This window comes from Cydia fagiglandana, chromosome 26, assembly GCF_963556715.1.
Source record: "Cydia fagiglandana chromosome 26, ilCydFagi1.1, whole genome shotgun sequence".
NCBI classification, from domain to species: domain Eukaryota; kingdom Metazoa; phylum Arthropoda; class Insecta; order Lepidoptera; family Tortricidae; genus Cydia; species Cydia fagiglandana.
In genome coordinates, this window is record NC_085957.1 from 7,233,756 (window position 1) to 7,255,624 (window position 21,869).

The window sequence follows — 21,869 nt, forward strand, 5'->3', positions numbered from 1 at the left end:
CATTCCCCTCTGTCGAAAATAGGCGGCCAATGGTCAACCATATGTATGGACTGGCGTTTATCTGACATGACGTACCTATACATTTGATGTGCCCCTCCCCCGCAAAAAACGGCAGACTATTTTGTACCGAAAATTGTAGACATGGCGTCTCCGTTGTTAATTACTCCGAGGTTATAAAAGATAATATCTTAATGATGTCTTGTGAAGAAATAATTACATAGCTATTAATATAGGTACCGACAAGTTATCGATACTGTCATATGAACATTTTGTCAAGCCCTAGCGTAAACTAACAGTTTATGTTTTTACACAAAATATTCTAAATTATTGACTAATATGATAAAATATTAGCACGGAACGGAAGAAAAACTTATAATGAACTGTATAAGCCGGCTTCTTACACTTTTTACGCTGTTAATTTGACAAAATATCGTTATGAAAATTTCGCTCGGAATATCATAAATCCTCTGAAATGAGTATTTGCTTGGATTATTTGGACCTGTGACACTGCAATCCGGCACACTACAAGACACCATCTTCACTGAATTACTTTATTTAATACTTTTCGTCCTAATCCGTGTATATTTTTCAATTTGAAAATTACCGTGATACGCTCTTGGCCGTCCGCGGCCGTCGTCAAACTCAAAAGTGGTTACTTTTTCTCATTGGTAGCCTGACTCTTTCGCACTCATGGCATGTTCATATACGTGATGGCTTCCTTTTCGCACACTTAAGCTGTCTGTCAAGCGTGAGCGAATCCTAGGTCTATGATTCGAACAATGAGATACATCAAATACTAGATATTGAAACGATATGGATTGGATATATCAGTGTCAAACAAGTGTCTAAAGTGACGTTTTTTTTTAAAGAAACGTACAAATACAAAAATACAAATACAAAACGTCAATTTTAACACTTGTCGCTTTCGTAAAAACATGGGATTAGTTGTCAAGCGGACCCCAAACTCCCACGAGCCGTGGCAGAATGCCGGGATAACGCGAGGAAGAAGGAAGACGATGGAATAATGAAATATTAAAAAACATTTTGTCTTATAAACATAGGTAATAGTTATATTTCTAAGTTTCAATATGTACATGCATAACCACTAAATACAAGGCAAAATATTCACAAACATTCAACATACGTTTCATCTAATTCCAAAACGAAAGTATCATATGTGATACATATATTATTGCGCGACATAGAAATATTAAATGTACAAAAGATGTAGTCTAAGAAAAAAAACCGGGACAAGTGCGAGTCGGACTTCCGAACCGAGGGTTCCGTACTTTTTAGGGTTCCGTACCCAAAGGGTAAAACGGGACCCTATTACTAAGACTTCGCTGTCCGTCCGTCCGTCTGTCACCAGGCTGTATCTCACGAACCGTGATAGCTAGACCGTTGAAATTTTCACAGATGATGTATTTCTGTTGCCGCAATAACAACAAATACGATACAGCCTGGTGACAGACAGACGGACAGTGGAGTCTTAGTAATAGAGTCCCGTTTTTAACCTTTGGGTACGGGACCCTAAAAATAGTATTCAAAATTGACAGCTGATGTAGATGGTACGGCTCCGTACATAAAGCGGTGATTCTGGTTGTCAATAGTTAACTTTTGAAAATCCAGTTACAGTAGAATCCGTTTATTATGACTCCGCTTATACTGACCAACCGCTTACTATGACGTAATTACGGTTCAAAGTTTGGTTTTCATATAAAATTCTTAGTGACAAATTCGGATAAGATGACTTCGCTTATAGTGACAAATCGCTTACTATGACCGAAAAATCCCATTTTCATGAAATTATGTCCGGTTATACTGACACTTATGTTTTCGTGGCCGTCACCACGTCTTTCCTTGCGAGGACGTTTGGTACGTTCGTGGCGTGTAAGGTATTTTAGTTTTGATCATCAGTGACAAGTTGATATTTGTTACAAGTTTAATAAAACTTATTTCTCACAAAGGGTTTATGAGATTAATTTAGAAAACATAACAAAAATAATAAGTTGTACAACTATGTTTTACATGACATCCGCTTAGTATGACGTGTTTGTCACTTCCCTTCAATGTCATTATAAGCGGATTCTACTGTAGTACCAAAAAATACAACAGCGCCAGCTATTTCAGCTGACGAACTCGGGTGCTTGACTTTTCGTAGAATTTACAACTCTTTTAGAATGCATACAATGCGAGAAAAACTGACAAATATTTTTGTCGAACTTTACAATTAAAATAAAAGGTATCGAATATACACGGTGTAACATGAGTAAACCGAATAATTTTAACAGCGTATTCCTGATCATATTTAGAGACAAAAATGTCCTATAAACTTTTTTGATTTTCGCCTAGTTTCAGAGATACTATTAATTTAAAAAAAAACAAGTTTTTATTGTTACATAGTGTAAAAGGCCTTCTTGATGGTGATGTTGCTGCTATGGGACGTAGTCTAAATATCCTTATTGATAGATGTCAAAAAGTGACAAGTAACACTGTAAAAAGTAGGTTCTACGAAAAAAAAAATTAAAAATCAATTTTAAGTGACAAGTTTGCCAATAACATTTATTTTTTATGTACAAATACACTCAAAAAATTGAAAAAACAAAACAAAAAAAAAATTATTTTTTGGCGAAATTGGCCTAAACTCATATTACATTTTTTACTTCTTTTGACCTCAGAAATGCGTGGTTAAAATTATTCGGTTTACTCATGTTACACCGTGTATACAAAAAAAGCTACACTGATTGTGATAAAGCTGTTTGTAGCGACACTATCTCAGGCAGTGGGGAGACACTCCTGACTTCGGCCAAACTCGGCTCCACTCGGCTCAGCATTGCTTTGAGCAATTATTAGGGTTGGCACCATTTGACTTCCTTTTGCGTGCACGACCATAGATAAGATAATTACTTGAATTTTGACAACCCTAAATAGTCGAAAGGGATAGTGCCATATATTAGAATGCGTTTTATATTACATTAGGCTTCGAGCAACACAGACGTCACGGTCAACTCACCTACTTTTTATATTTCAATCAGATTTATTAAATAGAAATTGTGTTTAAATTAAATATAGCTGCTATCTATGTGTGATTTATTTAGTGCACGGTTTGAAATAATTTATTTTAAGTACAGGAAACATCCCTTTTTGTGACGTTAGCTATAAAGGGACCTCATTGTCGATGGCGCTTACTCCATTATTAACGATGCTCGGATATAAATACAATGCCGCGCGGCGCTGTGCGGCGTAAGCGCCATCGACAATAAGGTCCCTTTTCATAGATAATGCCCCATTTGTAATATATCGCAGGGATGTTGCGGATGCAGATTTTTTGACATCCGCGGATGCGGATGCGGATATTTAAAGCCTCACATCCGCGGATGCGGATGTCAAGACTTGGTACTTAGGAAGGCCAAATATTACATATTTAGTATTTTTTTTTAAATGAAATGTTTATTTATTGAGCAAGAATATATTAGGTGCGTTATATTTAATAAACAGTAACTTGGCCGGGTTTTCGCGATCTAGACGATATTGTTGTATATAATGACGAAATTGCTAATGCGTTCCTGTTACCGACTGGTCGACATCCGCATCATGCGGATGCTCCGCATCGATTTTATGTGGTTGCGGATGCAGATGCGGATGTTGAAAATAATGCGGATGTTCCGCGGATGCGGATGCGAATATTCGCAACATCCCTGGTAAGCACCATCGACAATAAGGTTCTTTTTCATAGATAATGCCCCACTTGTAATATATAGCTTGGGCCCCTCCCTTCCGACTTCCGACGTGTCGGAAGCCGGTGTTGCTCGAAGATTTTAGGCATCAAAATTGAAATCATCGTCCGATATATTCTCCAAATCCTCACACGTATCTCCCTTAGGCAATAGATCTTCTAAAGTGATTTTATCTTGGTCACTGAGACTTTTCTCACCGATTTCTTCATCTAACGCTTCCATTAGATTGCTATTATTAATTTCATTATCATTCTGTCCATTTATTTGTTCGTGACATCTATTTAATTCTTCAATACTTGATATTACTTCGTTTATGTATTTTTCTGGATTTTTATCAGTTTCTCCTATTAAGTTTTCTATGCTGTGCTTAATTGGACTTTCTTTGTTTATTTGTTTACTGATTTCTTCAGTTAACTTCGTTTCGTCATTGCTTTTTGATTCTTTGTCCGAAGAACTTTCATTTTGATTGATTTTTGTGTCATTTTCGAAAGAATTTTCGTTTTGTAAAGTATTGATTCCATTAACCGGCACATTTTCAAGATCCCTAGTATTAACAGCTACGCCTTCATCATCTTTTGATTTTTGTAAACTTATGTCAATTTCCTTATCATAACTAACTGTATGATCATTAGTTTCACTATCTAGCCTATTGATTGTTTCATTATCATTATCATCATTTAATTGGTTACTCTCTAATACTTTATCTATGGTTTTTTCACCATGATAGACTTTATTATTGCTTGTTTTCTCACAATTACCGTTATCATTAGATTCTAACACATTTTCTTTTGTACTTTCATCATTTTCAGTATTTATATCCATTTTAGAACTAACGTCATGTGTTACTGTATCATGTACTTGATTCTTATCAGCCATTGTTTCATCAGTTCCTTTACCATCAACTGTTTCACAATGACTTTCATCAGAGGTTTTATTCTTTTCACCATCATTATCAATCGTTTCATCAATTACATTAGCATCCTCATTAATAATCTCACTTTGTTCATTAGCTGTCTTGTCATTTACATTTTCACTAATTTCACTATCAAAACACCCAATAATATCCTTAATTCTAGCTGTCAAATCTTTCCTATCTAAACTACCGTTTCCCATATCGTCTAAACTATTTATTATATCATTAATATCCTTACTTACGTCACCGAAGTCGTTTTCATTGTCAAAAGCTTCATTTTTGACCTTCTTTCTTTTTCTAGGTACTTTACCTAGGAGATTTTTAGTGAATAATTTTTTGATAGCTAAAGTTGTGAGGGAGGGTACGCTTCTGACGATGGATTCTTCTACATCACTGTCGCTGTCCCAGTGTGTGAAAGAGAACTCCTCCTTGAGTGCGACAGGGATGGCGACCATGCTGTCGCGGTAGAGCGGTTCGCTCTTGACTGGAGGCAGCTTCATGTATGGATAGATGTAGTTCTTTGCCAGTCCGTAATTCTGAAACGAAGAATTTTGATGTACAGTCATCAGCAATAGTATCTTACACAACTAGGGCTGCAAAAATATGTGACACGTTCTTATTTGGAGCGCAATAAGAGCGCGTCATATATTTTTGCGGCCCTAGTTGTGTAAGATACTATTGCTGATGACTGTACACTCTTATGTCCGGGTTTGACCAACTATGTATGTATTCTGTTTGTTTTTGAGGACGACAGTAGGTACATACCGGTTTAACCCTGGATACGTCGTAGTGTTCCCCCGTCTCTCGTGCCAGCAGACCATCGCACTTGGTGATCCGCACCTGCATCGGCTTCAGCCTTCGCAGCACGTCCGGGTCCGCTATCAAGTCTCCTCCTGCGGTACAAATACAAATGAGTTTTTGGCAAAAAAATAATTTTTGGTACAAGCTTTTATCGCTGACTGTACTTTTCTTACGACAGACAGCTAATACTCATCGAGACAATTCTAAAAACCCCTAACACAATTAGGTTGCGCTGTTTTATCACTGAGTTCCTATGGCCACCTGCTGTCTCCATCATCAGATCAGCTCGATGGTATCACAATATTGCATTGTCACCTGACTTACATATGTATGCAAATTTTCTGCTTCAATGGAAGTCGGGAAGTGGGTCAAATTTAACTTGCAAGATTTGATACTTACATAGTTAGAAAAGTACATTGCAAGTTACTAAAATGCTTGTAAAATACAAGCTTTCGTCGCCTGTACTTTTCTTCCTAGTCATCTACTACACATCGAGACGATTGTAATAAGCCTAAACTCAACGAAGCGTTGACTTATCACCTAGTTCAGAGGAGCCAAATGGCGTTCTAAAAGTGTTAATCATTTGTGTCGAAAGATGGCAGTAAATGTACTGACTACATAATTTACTTAGACAATATTCCTCTATTTCAAATTCTCTTCGGTTAAACCAGGGGTGCGAAACTCCTGATTTCGGCCAAACTCGGTTCCGCTCGGCTCAGCATTGCTCCGAGCAGTTATTAGGGTTGGCACCACTTGACTTCCTTTTGCGTGCACGACCACAGATAAGATAATCACTTGAATTTTGACAACCCTAAATAGCCGAAAGGTGTAGTGCCATACATAAGAAAGGGACAGCATGATTCGACCCTGAACCGCTGTCAAACTTCGGGTTTGTAGGAAGTTTCCTTTCTGTACGGCAGTACTATTATTTATTCTGTGGTTAAACTGACCTTTTCTCTTCTGACTACACTGGCTTTCATGTTTCTTGAGGGTCTTAGCGGTCGCATACGTTCTGGAGCATTTCGAGCACTTGCCTGTAAAAAAGATTTGTTTAATTATGCAATTTGGCCTAGTAGTTCTAAGTAACTTTGCCTGCTCGGAGAAGCTGCAACATATTACAAGAATATTATGTACAGTTGCCATCAGATATATCGGAGCGGCCAAGGTGCTCACAAATATCTGAACATACACTCTGACAATAGAGATGTGTCCAGGTATTTTTGGGCACGTTTGCCGCTTCGACATATTGTTATTGTGTAATTTATCTTTTTAGGTAGGAGTAAGAGATATTAGGTAGTCGGCCGAATGGTGGGCAACATTCGGCAAACTGGCCTGATATCGAATAGTCGCCGAATATTCGTGGCATCTCTAGTGTATACCTCCAGCCCTGGCGCCTGGCCCGCGGCCCGGGCAGCGGTGCGCGGCCCGCAGCGCGGCGGTGGCGAACAGCGCCAGGCACTCCTCGCACTTCTCACTCGGCGGCTCATCACCCACGCAGAGCCCCGACTCTATGTGACTGTGAACAATAAATCAATATTATAGGACAATTATAGGAAATTAACTTAGCGGTCACGAACCACTTACCGCACGGGTTGTGCCAATTGGCATCTTTTTTCTACGCATTAGGTCATAATTTTGCCATATTTAGCACCTATTAAGGCCAAATGAGCCAATTGGCAACGGTTTTAGCAACTTCACATCCCGTCTGGCATCTTTTGGCACTTACTCGTCATACAGCTGTAGAGTGCGGAAGTCGTCGAAGCACCGTCGGCAGTGGTAGGGGAAGGTGGAGGCGCCGTGGTAGCGGTGGTGGCTCGCTGCCTCTTGGCGGTCACATACCATGTACAGTCGCCATCAGATATATCGGAGCGGCCGAGGTGTTCAAAAATATCTCAACGCGAACTCTAGCGCCTTGACAATAGAGGTTCAGATATTTGTGAGCACCTTGGCCGCTCTGATGTAGCTGATGGCGACTGTACCGCACGGGTTGAGGTCAAATGTGCCAATTAGGAACGTTTTTAGCGTATTAGGTCATAATATTGCCAAATATAGCAACTTTTATGGCTGAATGTGCCAATTAGCACCTTTTTCTTATCAATATCGCGTCCTGTCTAGCATGTTTTGGCACTTACTCATCATACAGCTGTAGAGTGCGGAAGTCGTCGAAGCACCGTCGACAGTGGTAGGGGAAGGTGGAAGCGCCGTGGTAGCGGTGGTGGCTCGCCGCCTCTTCGGCGGTTACATACCAGGTACCGCACCGGTTGAGGTCAAATGTGCCAATTGGAACTTTTTTCGTGTTTTCGGGTGACAAATTTGGCAATTTTTATGGCCAAATGTGCTAATTAGCCACTTTTTTCTTATCAATATTGCGTCCTATCTAGCATTTATTGGCACTTACTCGTCATACAGCTGTAGAGTTCGGAAGTCGTCGAAGCAGCGTCGGCAGTGGTAGGGGAAGGTGGAGGCGCCGTGGTAGCGGTGGTGGCTCGCCGCCTCTTCGGCGGTTACATACCAGGTACCGCACCGGCTGAGGCCAAATGTGCCAATTGGCAACTTTTTTCGTGTTTTAGGGTGCCAAATTTAGCAACTTTTATAGCCATATGTGCCAATTGACAACTTTTTTAACAACTTCTCATCCCGTCTGGCATTTTTGGCACTTACTCGTCATACAGCTGTAGAGTGCGGAAGTCGTCGAAGCACCGTCGGCAGTGGTAGGGGAAGGTGGAGGCGGCGTGGTAGCGGTGGTGGCTCGCTGCCTCTTCGGCAGTTACATACCATGTACCGCACGGGTTGCACGCGTGTCTGCAAAAAAACCAGGTTGATGACCTAAGTAAGAGTGGTATTCTACCTATCTCATCTTCATCTCACATTTTGCTTTAATGAGAGTGAGACGCAATGCCTTGGGACAAAAAAATTGTACAGGTGGAATTAGTGTTGGTAGGAACTCGAGTCTTTTGAGTCTAAATTAAAGAACTCTACTTGTTTTTATGAGACTAAGAGCTTAAAAAAACTTTTGAGTCGAGTCCTTTATTGAGCCTTTTTAAGCGCAACTCAGCTGGCTTAAGAAGCCATTTTTAGGGTAGATTTTGATTCCTCTTTTTTAAATACCTAAAGATACAGATTATAGCGTCATGTAGCGGAATTTATCAGTACTGCTAGAAACTTAAATGGATCAACAATTAACACGTTCATTGCCACCCAGGCAAACAAGAGATCCCACCTGGCCCCTGTTTCACCAACGTGACAGGTGCGACGAATTGTAAAATCACTGCTGCTGACGTCACAGGCGTCCATGGGCTACGGTTACCGCTTACCATCGGGCGGGCCGTATTCCTGTTTGCCACCATCATTGTATTATTAAAAAAAACTTTATGATATCGGAAAAAAACAGATATTTCTTTTGCTAAGTTTATGACAATTGTCACAAGAAACACTACAATTGTCACGAAATTCCGACATATAACTCATTACCTGTCAAGAATTACCTACAATTCTTCTAAATCTTTGACAATTGTCAGAAACTTCGCAGGAGAAATATCTGTTTTTTTCCGATATAATAAAGTTTTTTTAAATAATACAATGATGGTGGCAAACAGGAATACGGCCCGCCCGATGGTAAGTGGTAATCGTAGCCCATGGATGCCTGTGACGTCAGCAACAGTGATTTTACAATTCGTCGCACCTGTCACCGATGTGAAATTGGGGCCAGGACACAACTATTTCGTCATATAAAGCTGTAGTGCCAGGATCCCGACTATCGGGTCGTTAAATTTAAAGTGTTAAACAGCCGTATTCGAACAATGAGAAACGTCAAATACTAGATATTGAAACGATATGGATTGGATATGTCAGTGTCTAACAAGTGTCACAAGTGACGTTTTTGTTTGAAGAATAGTCAATTTTACACTTGTTTCAATATCTAGTATTTGACGTATCTCATTGTTCGAATGCGGCTGAAAGTCTGTGACCGTGCACTTACGTAGGTTTAGTGAAGGTGGGCACGTGTATATTCAGGTGCCTCGCGAAGCCCCCCGAGTTCTTGCAGTGCGTGTCGCACACTACGCACTTGAACGGAGGCGCGGACGGCGGGGGCTCCTCTGGAGGCTTAGGCGGCTCTTTCGTCTGCAAAATAAACCTATATATATACAACAATATACATAATGTAAGACTAGTGCCTAGGGGCTGTCCATAAATTACGTCATCCCCCTATAATCATCCAAAAATCATGCTCCAAATGACCCCATTTCCTCCTACTTCATGCTACCGTCATCCGATGTCCAGACCCCCCCCCTAATTTGAAATGACGTAATTTATGAATAGGTCCCTACGCCTATTTTTGGGATTAGTTGCCAAGCAGATCCCAGAGCCGTGGCAAAAGGCCGGGACAACGCGAGGAAGATGATGATACGTAATATAAGTAAACAATTGAAAGTCATATGAAAATTTTAGGGTATTGTATATTTTTGGGCATAGTGTGTTGTTTTTCTTTTGATTTGGTTATCTACGATGCAGGCAAGCCCTATATTCTGTATCTTTAGGTACTTAAATAAAAGTAATACATATAATTTGTACATTTTCGGGTAGTTGTAAAATTTATTGATTAACCAACCAAATACAAAACCGCCTGGATCTGTCACTGAACGACCTGACTTTAACCTACATTATTTGATCGTGTAATGTTTTCATCTACCCTCAACTGGCTTAAGAAGCTATTTGAAGGTAGATTTTGTTTACTCTTTTTAGGGTTCCGTACCCAAAGGGTAAAACGGGACCCTATTACTAAGACTTCGCTGTCCGTCCGTCCGTTCGTCCGCCTGTCACCAGGCTGTATCTCACGAACCGTGATAGCTAGACAGTTGAAATTTTCACAGATGATGTATTTCTGTTGCCGCTATAACAACAAATACTAAAAACAGAATAAAATAAAGATTTAAATGGGGCTCCCATACAACAAACGTGATTTTTGACCAAAGTTAAGCAACGTCGGGAGTGGTCAGTACTTGGATGGGTGACCGTTTTTTTTGTTGTTTTTTTTCCAATATGGTACGGAACCCTTCGTGCGCGAGTCCGACTCGCACTTGCCCGGTTTTTTTAAATACCTAAAGATACAGATTTATAGTGTAGGAACCAGCTTAATCCCAATAAGGCCTAGTTTCCCCTCTGGGTTGGAAGGTCAGATGGCAGTCGCTTGCGTAAAAACTAGTGCCTACGTCAAATCATGGGATTAGTTGTCAAGCGGACCCCAGGCTCCTATGTGAGCCGTGGCAAAAATGCCGGGATAACGCGAGGAAGAAGAAGAAGAAGGAGTGTAGGAACCAGCTCTGTATGATAATGTGGAATATGTTGTTTAATTAAATAATCTTTAATCATTAAAATTACCTTCCGTAAAGGTGGCATCACAAAATGCACCTAGCATCAGGCGGCATGAACAAAAAATATGAGACTATGACACAATGATTATTAACCCTTTAACCGCCAGAGTTTGATATATAAGACATTACATATCCAGCTCATTTCGCCAGTCTGATAAATAAGACAAAGATCTGATTTGGTTTTTTACAGCACATTTATAACTCCCGTACCTTACTCTGCGTGGTACAATTACTGTCGGTGGCGACACGAGCACGCTCGATCAAAAATTGCTGGCGGTTAAAAGGTTAAATCGTTTATATGTTCGTAATAAGCGCTGGTGGCCTAGCGATAAGAGCGTGCGACTTGCAATCCGGAGGTCGCGGGTTCAAACCCTGGCTCGTGCCAATGAGTTTTTCGGAACTTATGTACGAAATATCATTTGATATTTACCAGTCGCTTTTCGGCGAAGGAAAACATCGTGAGGAAACCTGCACACATCTGCGAAGAAATTCAAAGGTGTATGTGAAGTCCCCAATCCGCATTGGGCTAGCGTGGGGACTATAGCCCAAGCCCTCTCGCGCTCGAGAGGAGGCCTGTGCCCAGCAGTGGGACGTATATAGGCTGAGATGATGATGATGTTAAAACCATAATTTCTCATCCAAGCGATTATTCCTTGAGGAAGAAGAAGAGAGACGAGATTGTTTATAATTTTTATAACATACTAGCTTTTGCCCGCGACTTCGTCTGCGTGGAATTAATGACAGCAGCTAAAGTAGGTATAGCGCCTGGACAATGCTAATAGCAATCATTCAATTCGCGCATTGCTTACTTCAATTATTAGGCAATGCATTAACTCTTTCAATTCCACCCCCCTTTGCACTCTCTTCAGGGATGATTTCTGACATAAAAACTATCCTATGTCCTTCCCCGGGACCGTAACTACCTCTATACGAAATTTCATCTAAATCGGTTCAGTGGCTTAAGCGTGAAGAGGTAACAGAGAGATAGACACACTTTCGCCTTTATAATATTAGTATGGATAAAAATCACAATTGCAGGCAAAGACTGAGGTATCGGCTACTTGCCTGTAGCACTACATGACTTTCATGAGCGATTAAGCCCCAAATACAAATGTCAATTGTATGTACCTTGGGTAACTCCGGCTTGGCCTTAGACTTAGGCACCTTAAGCGGTGCAGGCACATTTTCTTCTTCCACTCTGGTCTTCTTCGACTTGGGTCCGGGTCTGGGAGTCGGGGACGGCTCTTTCACTGGCTGTCTGGACCTCGGGCCTGGTCTGCGGGGCGGTGAAGGCTCCTTTAGGAGCTCTTTTGTTGGTATGGGCCTGGTGGATTTTGAAAGAGAATTTAGTTTTTTATAAAATTTGGGGAAATACATAAAAGATCAATTCAAATGGAGCTTAATAGAATTGCTATAAGAAGATCAGTTTTCATTGGTTTTGAGTTACTCAGCTGTAAAAATATAAAATAGGACAGGAAGATTGATCTTGACCAAGAGCAATACAAAAAAATATATATATAAAAAGCAAGGATTCGCAATATGGAATCTAAAGCAGGGGAAGATTTTTTTGTCACAAATATATTTTTTAGGGTTCCGTACCCAAAGGGTAAAAACGGGACCCTATTACTAAGACTCCGCTGTCCGTCTGTCTGTCACCAGGCTGTAACTCATGAACCGTGATAGCTAGACAGTCGAAATTTTCACACATGATAGTGAGATTTCTGTTGCCTCTATAACAACAAATACTAAAAAGGTACGGAACCCTCGGTGGGCGAGACCGACTCGCACTTGCCCGGTTTTTATAAAGCTAATAAGTACCTACTTAATTAGTTAATTACCTTATTCTTGCATCCATTAAATATCTTGCAAGACTGGTAAACAAGTCAAAAGTTAGTTAATATATTTACGTATACATATAATAATAAAATAGATACAGGTAGTTATATATGTGACGTTATCTATGAAAAGGGACCTTATTGTCGATGGCGCTTTACGCCATTATTAACGATGCTCCGATATAAATACTAAATACAATGCCGCGCGACGCTGTGCGGCGTATGCGCCATCGACAATAAGGTCCCTTTTTATAGATAATGCCCCATATAGGGGTCATCCATTAATTACATCACACGTTTAGGGGGAGGGAGGGGGTCAAGAAAATGTGACATATTGTGACATGGGGGAGGGGGGAGACACAAACTTTGTGACGTCACTTTAACTTCATCAGTAACCGAAAATTTATTTAAATTATTTTATTCACTGTACATTTAAATAACAAATTTTAAAAACGATAAACGTTTTTAGTCGTTTAATTTTCTTTCCTAAGCAGTTTTAGGTTATAAAATTACTAATATTTATATCGTTAAAAATATTTTGATAAAATATGAATGATACTTAGATACTTACTTAATTCGATTTGGCGATTACGTAGAAAAAATGTGACGTCACACTAGGGGGGAGGGGTTTGCCAAATGTGACCAAGTGTGACAAGGAGGGGGGGGGGGGGGGGGTAAAAAAACTAGAAATTCGTGTGGCGTAATTAATGGATGACCCCTTTAAAGGGGGGTAATGGCAATTTTTTTCCCATTTTTTAAATCACTTCTTAACTATTTAATGTGTTGCCAGCAAGTGGCCAGGCCGTAATAGGTATATTACATTAAACGAGTAGGCATAAGCAGTGAACGAATATATAAGTATTCCACCAAGAAAGGCCACATAGTAAAGCTATTGGCTCAGCACCCCTGCATACGAATATGTACAGACGTAGTGCATAATTATTTTCCATCGTATTTTCACGGAAACGTACGAACGTGTCTTGCTATTTCAGTCAGTCTCGGTACAAAAAGTACTGAAATAGCATGACAAATACGAAAGTTTCCGAGAAAGTACGATGGAAAACAATTATGTATTACAACTGTATATGCAGCTAATAGTTTTTTTCCATTCACTTCACATCTTCGAACTATAAAAACATAACCCACTACTTGAGACTTACTTAGCCCTCTTGGGCAGCAGCGCAGGCCTAGGGGGCTCCTCTCGCGTCCTCTTCAACGATCGCGGCACCAGCAAAGTGTTGTCATCAAACTTCATGCTGTCCTGAATAAACAAAGATACATACATTCAAAGGGTATAGCCGGGTAAGCCATGCGTCCGCCACGGCTGACGATGTGGTGGAATATGTTCGCAAGAAGAGCCGTTACGAGCTGAAAGTGTTCCAGCTGCGATCGCGCCATTACGTGCACTTCAGCTCTTTCGTGGTGCGCGTGCCGCGGCCGCTGCTGGAAACCATCGCGAGCGCGGACTTCTGGCCGAAGGGTGTCGTGTTTCGGCGGTTCCGTGGAAATCTGCCAAATCCTACACCGGAACATGCGACACAACTGAAAACCGCCGTGTCGCCGAAATATTTTTTTTAGCTTGTAAGATTTTACTATTGTAGGTATGTATGTTAGTTTGTAAGGTATGTATCTATGGGCCTTAGTTGCCCGATAATAAATGATATTTGATTTTTTTAAGCATGGCCAAACTGCCCTTAGCGAAAATACGAATTTCCTTTTACTGGATTATTAACCTATATATATATGTAGTGCTTTCACCAAAAATTAAGCCTCAAATGCTTCAGGTTTAAAAAAAAATGCAAAAAAAGAAAAAAAACATTTTCACATTATTACAACCAATGTACTTATCCGATTTCTTTGTAATTTGGGTATGTACCTACAATTAAGGTCGCTTTCTGAAAAAAATAATATTGCATTATCTGTTGAAAAAAATAGTAAAAATTGTGTTGAAAAATTTAAGAAAAATAAAAAAAAAGACTTGCGAGATTGTAACAGATCAAATTTACATATTTCATGTAAAATTTCATAATGCTTAACATATTTTTTTTTCGAAAATTAAAATCATGATTAAGTGTGAAAAACTTGAATTTGTAACATCCCATAATACTTTCTCTTCATACAAAGCTAAGTAGACAATATGTTGAAAATTTGTTGGTTAATTATTGCCATTATACATATAATTTAGTAACCTTTAAAAATTTGTCTCTGTCTTACAAACAGAAGCGTCTAAATGACGGAAAGGGACAAACGACATTAAACGGTTTGTTAGATTTGACCCACGTTTATTAATAACGCCATTATCCTTTGTAAGGCAGAGGGAAAATATTTTCCACATGATTTTGAACTTTATATAAACATGATAGGGTTCAATTATGGATAATTTCCTGACACCACACCTAATTATAAAAGTACTTACCTCTAGCAAAGATTCCAATTCTCCCTTTTTTTTCGCAGGTGTCGCCTTTTTTTCTTTTGGTGTCTGTATAAAATAAAACATGTTTGAATTGATAACGACTACGAAATAAGGGTCTCCCCTGATCAATCGACGCGCATTCGGCAAAAGACGATAGGAAAAAGCTTTGTCTGCGCAATAAGAGCGAAAAAGCCGTCGACGCGTCGGCCGGCGCCGGCCGATGCGAGCCGAGCCGAACGACAACATTTTCGCTCTTATTGCGCAGACATAAAGCTTTTTCCTATCGTCTTTTGCCGAATGCGCGCCGATATATCTGGGGAGACCCTAACGCGCGCAGTGGCGGATTTGCCCTAAGGCCAAGTAGGCCCGGGCCTAGGGCGGCAAGATATTAGGGGCGGCAAATTGTACAAATTGTGACAAAAAATGTAATGATGATAACAAGAAATAACTCAAAATGTAGGTAGTCAATATCATGGGTGCTGAGAAGCTTATATTACTAAAGTCCATTGCCCGATTTTTATGTCAAACCATATCGAATAATTAAATACCGAAAGTAAAAAACAAGTAGATACTTATTTTTAATTTGTTTAATCACGATTCTTCACGGTCAGAGGAAAAAAAAATTGTCAAACTACCGCGTAGTGTATATAACCGCGTTGGCAGGTACAGACCGTGAGTCGCGTAGTGTGTAGCGGCTTTACGAGTATATCACCAACTTTAGTCACAACACTACCCATCATAGACAATTGTAGAATGTAAAAGAAACAAAAACGTCATTACATCAGGGCCTAATAACCTAACTTATGAAACCATTTTAAACTTTTAATGAAATATCCAAGATACAGTTATATATTGTTGTATTTTACGGTAACGACCGCTTTAATAGTGTATAGTGTATGTGTTTCAATGGTGTTTGATGAGATTATGTGAAAATTCAAGGAGAAACAGTGACAAAACAAAGTTACGTCCTTTGTTTACAAAGTTAGCAAGTTCTATTGGAATGGACTTTAGTTGTTTTGCACTAGTATTGTCGCATCAGCACTTTATCGAGTAGGGAGCGGTGGAGCGACTAATAATATAGAATAGCGGTCGGCAACAGGCGGCCCGCGGGCCCCATGCTACCCGCGAGCTCCCCTGGCTATTTTGTATGTAATATCACAGAAGAAATAATAGTACTACAGTACAGAAAGGACACTTCCTGCAAACCCAAAGTTTGACAGCGGTTCAGGGTCGAATCATGCTGTCCCTTTCTAATATATGGCACTATCCCTTTCGGCTATTTAGGATTGTCAAAATTCAAGTGATTATCTTATCTGTGGTCGTGCACGCAAAAGGAAGTCAAGTGGTGCCAACCCTAATAATTGCTCGGAGCAATGCTGAGCTGAACGGAGTCGAGTTCGACCGAAGTCAGGAGTGTCTCACCACTGGTAATATTGACAAACGACAATGTCTGCTAAGGTCACAAATATTAACAAAGTGCGGCCCGCGTCAACTTCGTTAACTACTATGTGGCCCTTGGCTGCTAAAAGGTTGTCGACCGCTGATATAGAAGCCTATACTATTCATATGGACATCACCTGTGTGTCTTTAGGCGCCTCAGTCTTATTCTTCGTCTCCGTCTTAGCGTCTTTAATCTTAGGCGGGTCCGGTTTCCGTCGCGCTAGCGCTTCTTCCAGCAGCGAGCGGCGCGAGCGGGCCGGCGCAGCAGCGGGGGAGGGGGCGGGGGCGCCGCGGGCGGGGCGCGCGGCGGGGGAGGGGGCGGGGGAGGGCGCGCGGCGGGACGCGCGAGAGGACACGCTTGAAGAGCGGGAGGATGAGTCCGAGGTGTTCTCTATCTGAAATGATGATAAGAAAACGAATGATACCGGAAATCACACACAAGTCATAACGGGAGCCCGCTGGCAATTCTTTAATGTAATATACCTATTACGGCCTGGCCACTTGCTGGCAACACATTAAATAGTTAAGAAGTGATTTAAAAAATGGGAAAAAAATTGCCATTACCCCCTTTAAAGGGGTCATCCATTAATTACGTCACACAAATTTCTAGGTTTTTTGACCCCTCCCCCCCTCCTTGTCACACTTGGTCGCATTTGGCAAACCCCTCCCCCCTAGTGTGACGTCACATTTTTTCTACGAAATCGCCAAATCGAATTAAGTAAGTACCTGAGTATTATTAATATTTTATCAAAATATTTTTGACGATATAAATATTAGTAATTTTATAACGCAAAACTGCTTAGGAAAGAAAATTAAACGAATAAAAACGATTATCATTTTAAAAACTTGTTATTTAAATGTACAGCGAATAAAATAATTCACATAAATTTTCGGTTACTGATGAAGTTAAAGTGACGTCAGAAAGTTTGTGTCTCCCCCCTCCCCCATGTCACAATATGTCACCTTCTCTTGACCCCCTCCCTCCCCCTAAACGTGTGATTAATGGATGACCCCTTATCTCCTCTACTGGGTCTAAAATTAAGAATAACATTGTCTTACTTTTTTTGGTCTTGAACTACAATTTTCAGTTTAGATGACAGGAAAACCTATTAGAAATGTGCAATCAAGAGCGTGTCACACTTAATTACTTAGTTTTTGACCCCTATGGGTTTTTTAAAGACATTTCACTCACGTTTCACAAAAAAAATAGATTAAAATTGTGCAATGCACGGAACCTTCGAGTCTGACTCGCACTTGTTTGCTATAGAATTGCCTGCCAGAGATCTGTCTAATATAAATTCACCTTAACTTTAACATCAGGCTCCTTTTTAATCTTCTTGGTGCATTTGGGACCCGCCTTACTCTTTGGTGGCTCATCATCCTTTGTATAAACCGGCTCTGTCACGCCAAGGATACAGTTACTTTGTTCAGGCTGGAATAGAAACAATAAATGGTTAATACATTATCTATTTTTAGGGTTCCGTAGGTACCTCAACAGAATCCTTATAATTCTATAAGGCCTTTTGTGCATCTGTGTGTCTGTCCCACCATTATCATGCTGTCCCTTTTTAATGTATGGCAATATATTTTTCAGCTATTTAAGGCTGTCAAAATTCAAGCCATTATCTTATCTGCGGTTGTGCACGCAACAAATGGCAAGTTGTGTCAACCCTAATAATTGCTCGGAGCAATGCTGAGCCAAACGGACCCGAGTTTGGCCGAAGTCACGAGTTTCACACCCCTGCCCATACTAAGTTTGTATGGTGACCTTATATGGTGACCTTGATCGTCTTATGTGCTCCATCTAGTAGTTCACATTGTCTGTGTGTGTGTGTGTAGGTACATATCATACTTACTTCTCCTTTCTTAGTGTCCTGTATGGGAAGGCCAAGCCTGGTCCTAGTCTTAATATTTGTCTGACGAGTCATCTCCAAGAATTGGTAGAAGTCATTCACTTTATCAACGCACAGCTCACAGATGAGCGGAGGCATTCGGTCATCAGGCCGCACCTAGAATGAACAATACTAATTAAAAAACATAGTAAAGTACAGTCTACGTCAAAAACATGGTTACTAAAATATAAACTTTCGTAAGAGATAAATTTCGTTTATTTGGAGTTTTTAGGAGGCTTGTGCAAATTTCAAGAAACAAATCATTTCGAAAAGCGTGTAATTTACGTGATTTCAACTACCTTTGAGTGTAAATACAGTTCAAATAACAATGCGAACGACCAGAACACAGGTGTTGATTCACATGCAAGAAAGTCAATTTATTAACGACGTAATGTTCTCTAATAATTCACAATACAATACTTTACCTCCAGTTGTAAACATTCTTGTATTTTCTGCCTCAATTCTAGTTCGGAACTGTCCAAGTCGATTATGTTTTGAATGATAGGCATCCGATAGCCACCGCCGGCGCCGCAAAGCCGACACGCCCGGTATATTTCATAAATTGTCTGCTTTTCAGACTTTGATATTGTATATCTCTCCATTCTTGCCGTTTCTGCAGGTTTATTAAAGAGAATCACGTGAAAAACATAAAAGAAAGCTTGCTACGGTATTCTACATGCCGCTACAACGAACCGACGCCATCATTGTTCAGTTGTCACCAGTGTTGCTAACTCGGATTTTGAAAAAATGCTAGACTAAATTATGCCAAAATAATGCCAAAGTTTTTTGAAATATGCTAATAAATGTCACTTTTTCGCCCAGGCCAAACTGATACAATTGTATGATCAAATCTGCAAAACGGAACTCAAATATGTATGTTAATCCGCGAAAACATCAGAGGCCAATTTAACTGAATTTATTTGTCAGTTAAAAAAAAATATACATAAATAGTCCGTCGACGTCCATCTGCCTACAAAAGTCAAGACTCATTTGAAAATATGAACCACATAAGGCGCTGGCGCATATTGTTGCTGCCAAGTTGGTGCAAATTTGGCTTAGACTAAATTATGCTAAAAATATGCTAAATGGAAAATTTTGGTGCCAAAGAGAGTGAAAATATGCCAGATCTGGCATCATTTATGCCAAGTTGGCAACACTGGTTGTTACTTCATTTCGACGATTTCGACAAAGTTTTCGTTTAGTTTCACGACAAAATTTAAAATTTTTACAACCGGCAAGCACAAAGCGCCAAGCGCAAAAGGAGTTTTATAGCAAACCGCAAGAAGGTTGCAAGTAATGATGATCACACTGATATAGTGAAATTAAAATTATAGTCAAAATGATCTTGCAAAATATTGCGTTTCTCTTTATTTCATTAAAAATCTAAACTTTTTTATAAAATTAAATAATTTGTAAAAAGGCGCCAAATAAAAAAAAAACTTAACAAAGGTTTACCTTTTTCACTTTTACACAGATACCTCCGTGACTGTGGGTAAAGTGCATATTCTTTGAAGTGCATATTAACACAGTCGGAAACAAAGCTTCAGACCAATGTCACCTTCCTAGTTTTCAACAGAGTAAAAAGTGATTTGCCACCAAATTGTATTGCGCCCCAACGAGAATAAGGAGTAAGGACGAATTTAAATCGTCGGAAGCCTTGTTTCTGCCCTGTAGTAGGCGCTTTACTGCAACCATAAGCCTCCTCCACACTCGTGCGCGAATCGCGGCGCAAAGCCGCGAACGTGAGTGTGGCGTCGATTTTCGCAGACAGCGAAATCGACTCCACACTCGCGTTCGCGGCTTCGCCCGCGATTCACGCGCATAGTCTGGAGGGGGCTATACGTGATACTTTATCACCATAAACCACGGTATAGTTGGTCAAGCAAATGTTGTCAGTAGAAGAAGGCGCGTAATTCAAATTTTCTATGAGACAATATCCCTTCGCGCCTACAATTTTCAAATTTGCCGCCTTTTTCTACTGACAAGATCTGCTTGACCAACTATATATTGGGTATAAAGCGCCTCTCACACGGTCGAAAAGAAAGCTTCCGACCAATGTAACTGCTAGTTTCCAACCGTGCTGTAAGTAAAAGTTTACCATCGAATTGTATTGTGCGCCCGATCAAGGTGACATTGGACCGTCGGAAACCTCGTATCCGACCGTGCGGTAATCACATTTGTCTGTAACTATTGAAATATTAATTTGTGCATTTGCGAGAAGGTCAGATGCCTGGGCCCAGTTTTATAAAGTTACAAGTTACAGGTTACAAGAGTACAGGCTACAGGCACCTGTAATGCACTGTGAACGGCTACAGGTGTTTTATAAATACACATAAATAATTACAGTTGTAAAGAACCACGGTCAATCTCGATTACATGTGAAATCTACAGGTGTGAAGGACATCACTATTTTAAAAAAAACGTGTGTCATAGATACTCGGTTCTCTACTAAATTATGTGTTTTTGTTTGCTGTAAAATATTAATTACTGGAAAAATGGCCAGAAATGAAGGAAAAATCGAGTGGTTGAGAGCGGCGTTCCATGCCAAGGATATACTTTTTGGGCCGTTTTCAGACTCAGATTAAGTTAGATTTAATGAAATATTTACGTAATAAGTAAATAACATGTAAATAAGTACTCTTTCACATTCTTACATTAAAATGTATCGTTTCGGTAGCGACTCAAAGATAAATACGGTGTGTATCGAAAATTATGAATAGTACACTTTACCATAATGTGAATGCACTATACCTACTTAAATAAAGAGACGAATGCTAATAAATCAACGACAAATATCGGCAATAATCCCTTTCCATTTCCTAGTAGATAAAATAAAACGAATCGTCAATAAAATCAATATCAAACATATTGTCACTTTATTTCCTATTTACTATATATTTCAGATACATTAACAAAAACTAATAAGGTCAGTGCATGGAAAAGTATGCATGCCCTGGCACAATCGTTGGCGTTGGTGCTTAACAATAAAGAGTAAAGTTTAAAATCTCTCAGAAAACGAGTCAACAAGTAACTGCTGTTGTGCTGTTACAGGACTCAAGACGTATGTAAGTTTTTGTTACAAGTGTACCAATCTACACTTGTAATTTACAATATTTTTATAAAACGCTTGTTCGATTATGAGTTTAAAACTATAAAACTCCCGTATTTTCGTCTATGGTTGAGCTACAGGCACTTGTACCTGTAACCTGTAAAATTATAACACAGTACTTTTATAAAACGCAAATTGTAAAAAACGGAGCAAGTGTTGCCAGTAAACGCCTGTAAACTTGTAACTTGTAACTTTATAAAACTGGGCCCTGGTGATAATTTCATGGGTCAAAAGTTGCGTGAAAAAGCTAGTATAGGTATTTTAAACGTACGGTATAGTTTATTATTCGTATCTAAAATAACTCGTATAAAATAACAAGTTTCCTAATTGGTCCAATTAGTTTTGATTGGTATTTTA

The 21,869-nt window shown here is 39.8% G+C and overlaps 1 protein-coding gene across 1 annotated transcript; it reads right to left on the bottom strand.

Moving 5' to 3' along the window:
- Window positions 1-1,056: 1,056 nt before the first annotated feature.
- LOC134677343 (uncharacterized) lies at window positions 1,057-19,107 on the bottom strand. Its single transcript, XM_063535777.1, has 15 exons — window positions 18,829-19,107; window positions 18,368-18,520; window positions 17,815-17,943; window positions 16,649-16,906; window positions 15,075-15,137; window positions 13,819-13,919; window positions 12,662-12,694; window positions 11,952-12,147; window positions 9,431-9,573; window positions 8,113-8,253; window positions 7,850-7,978; window positions 6,851-6,967; window positions 6,402-6,556; window positions 5,416-5,543; window positions 1,057-5,186 (listed from the first exon to the last, which is right to left on the bottom strand). The coding sequence occupies exons 1-15, from the start codon at window positions 19,003-19,005 to the stop codon at window positions 3,819-3,821; spliced, it is 3,291 nt and encodes a 1,096-aa protein (XP_063391847.1). The 5' UTR covers window positions 19,006-19,107; the 3' UTR covers window positions 1,057-3,818.
- Between the last annotated feature and the right edge of the window lie 2,762 nt (window positions 19,108-21,869).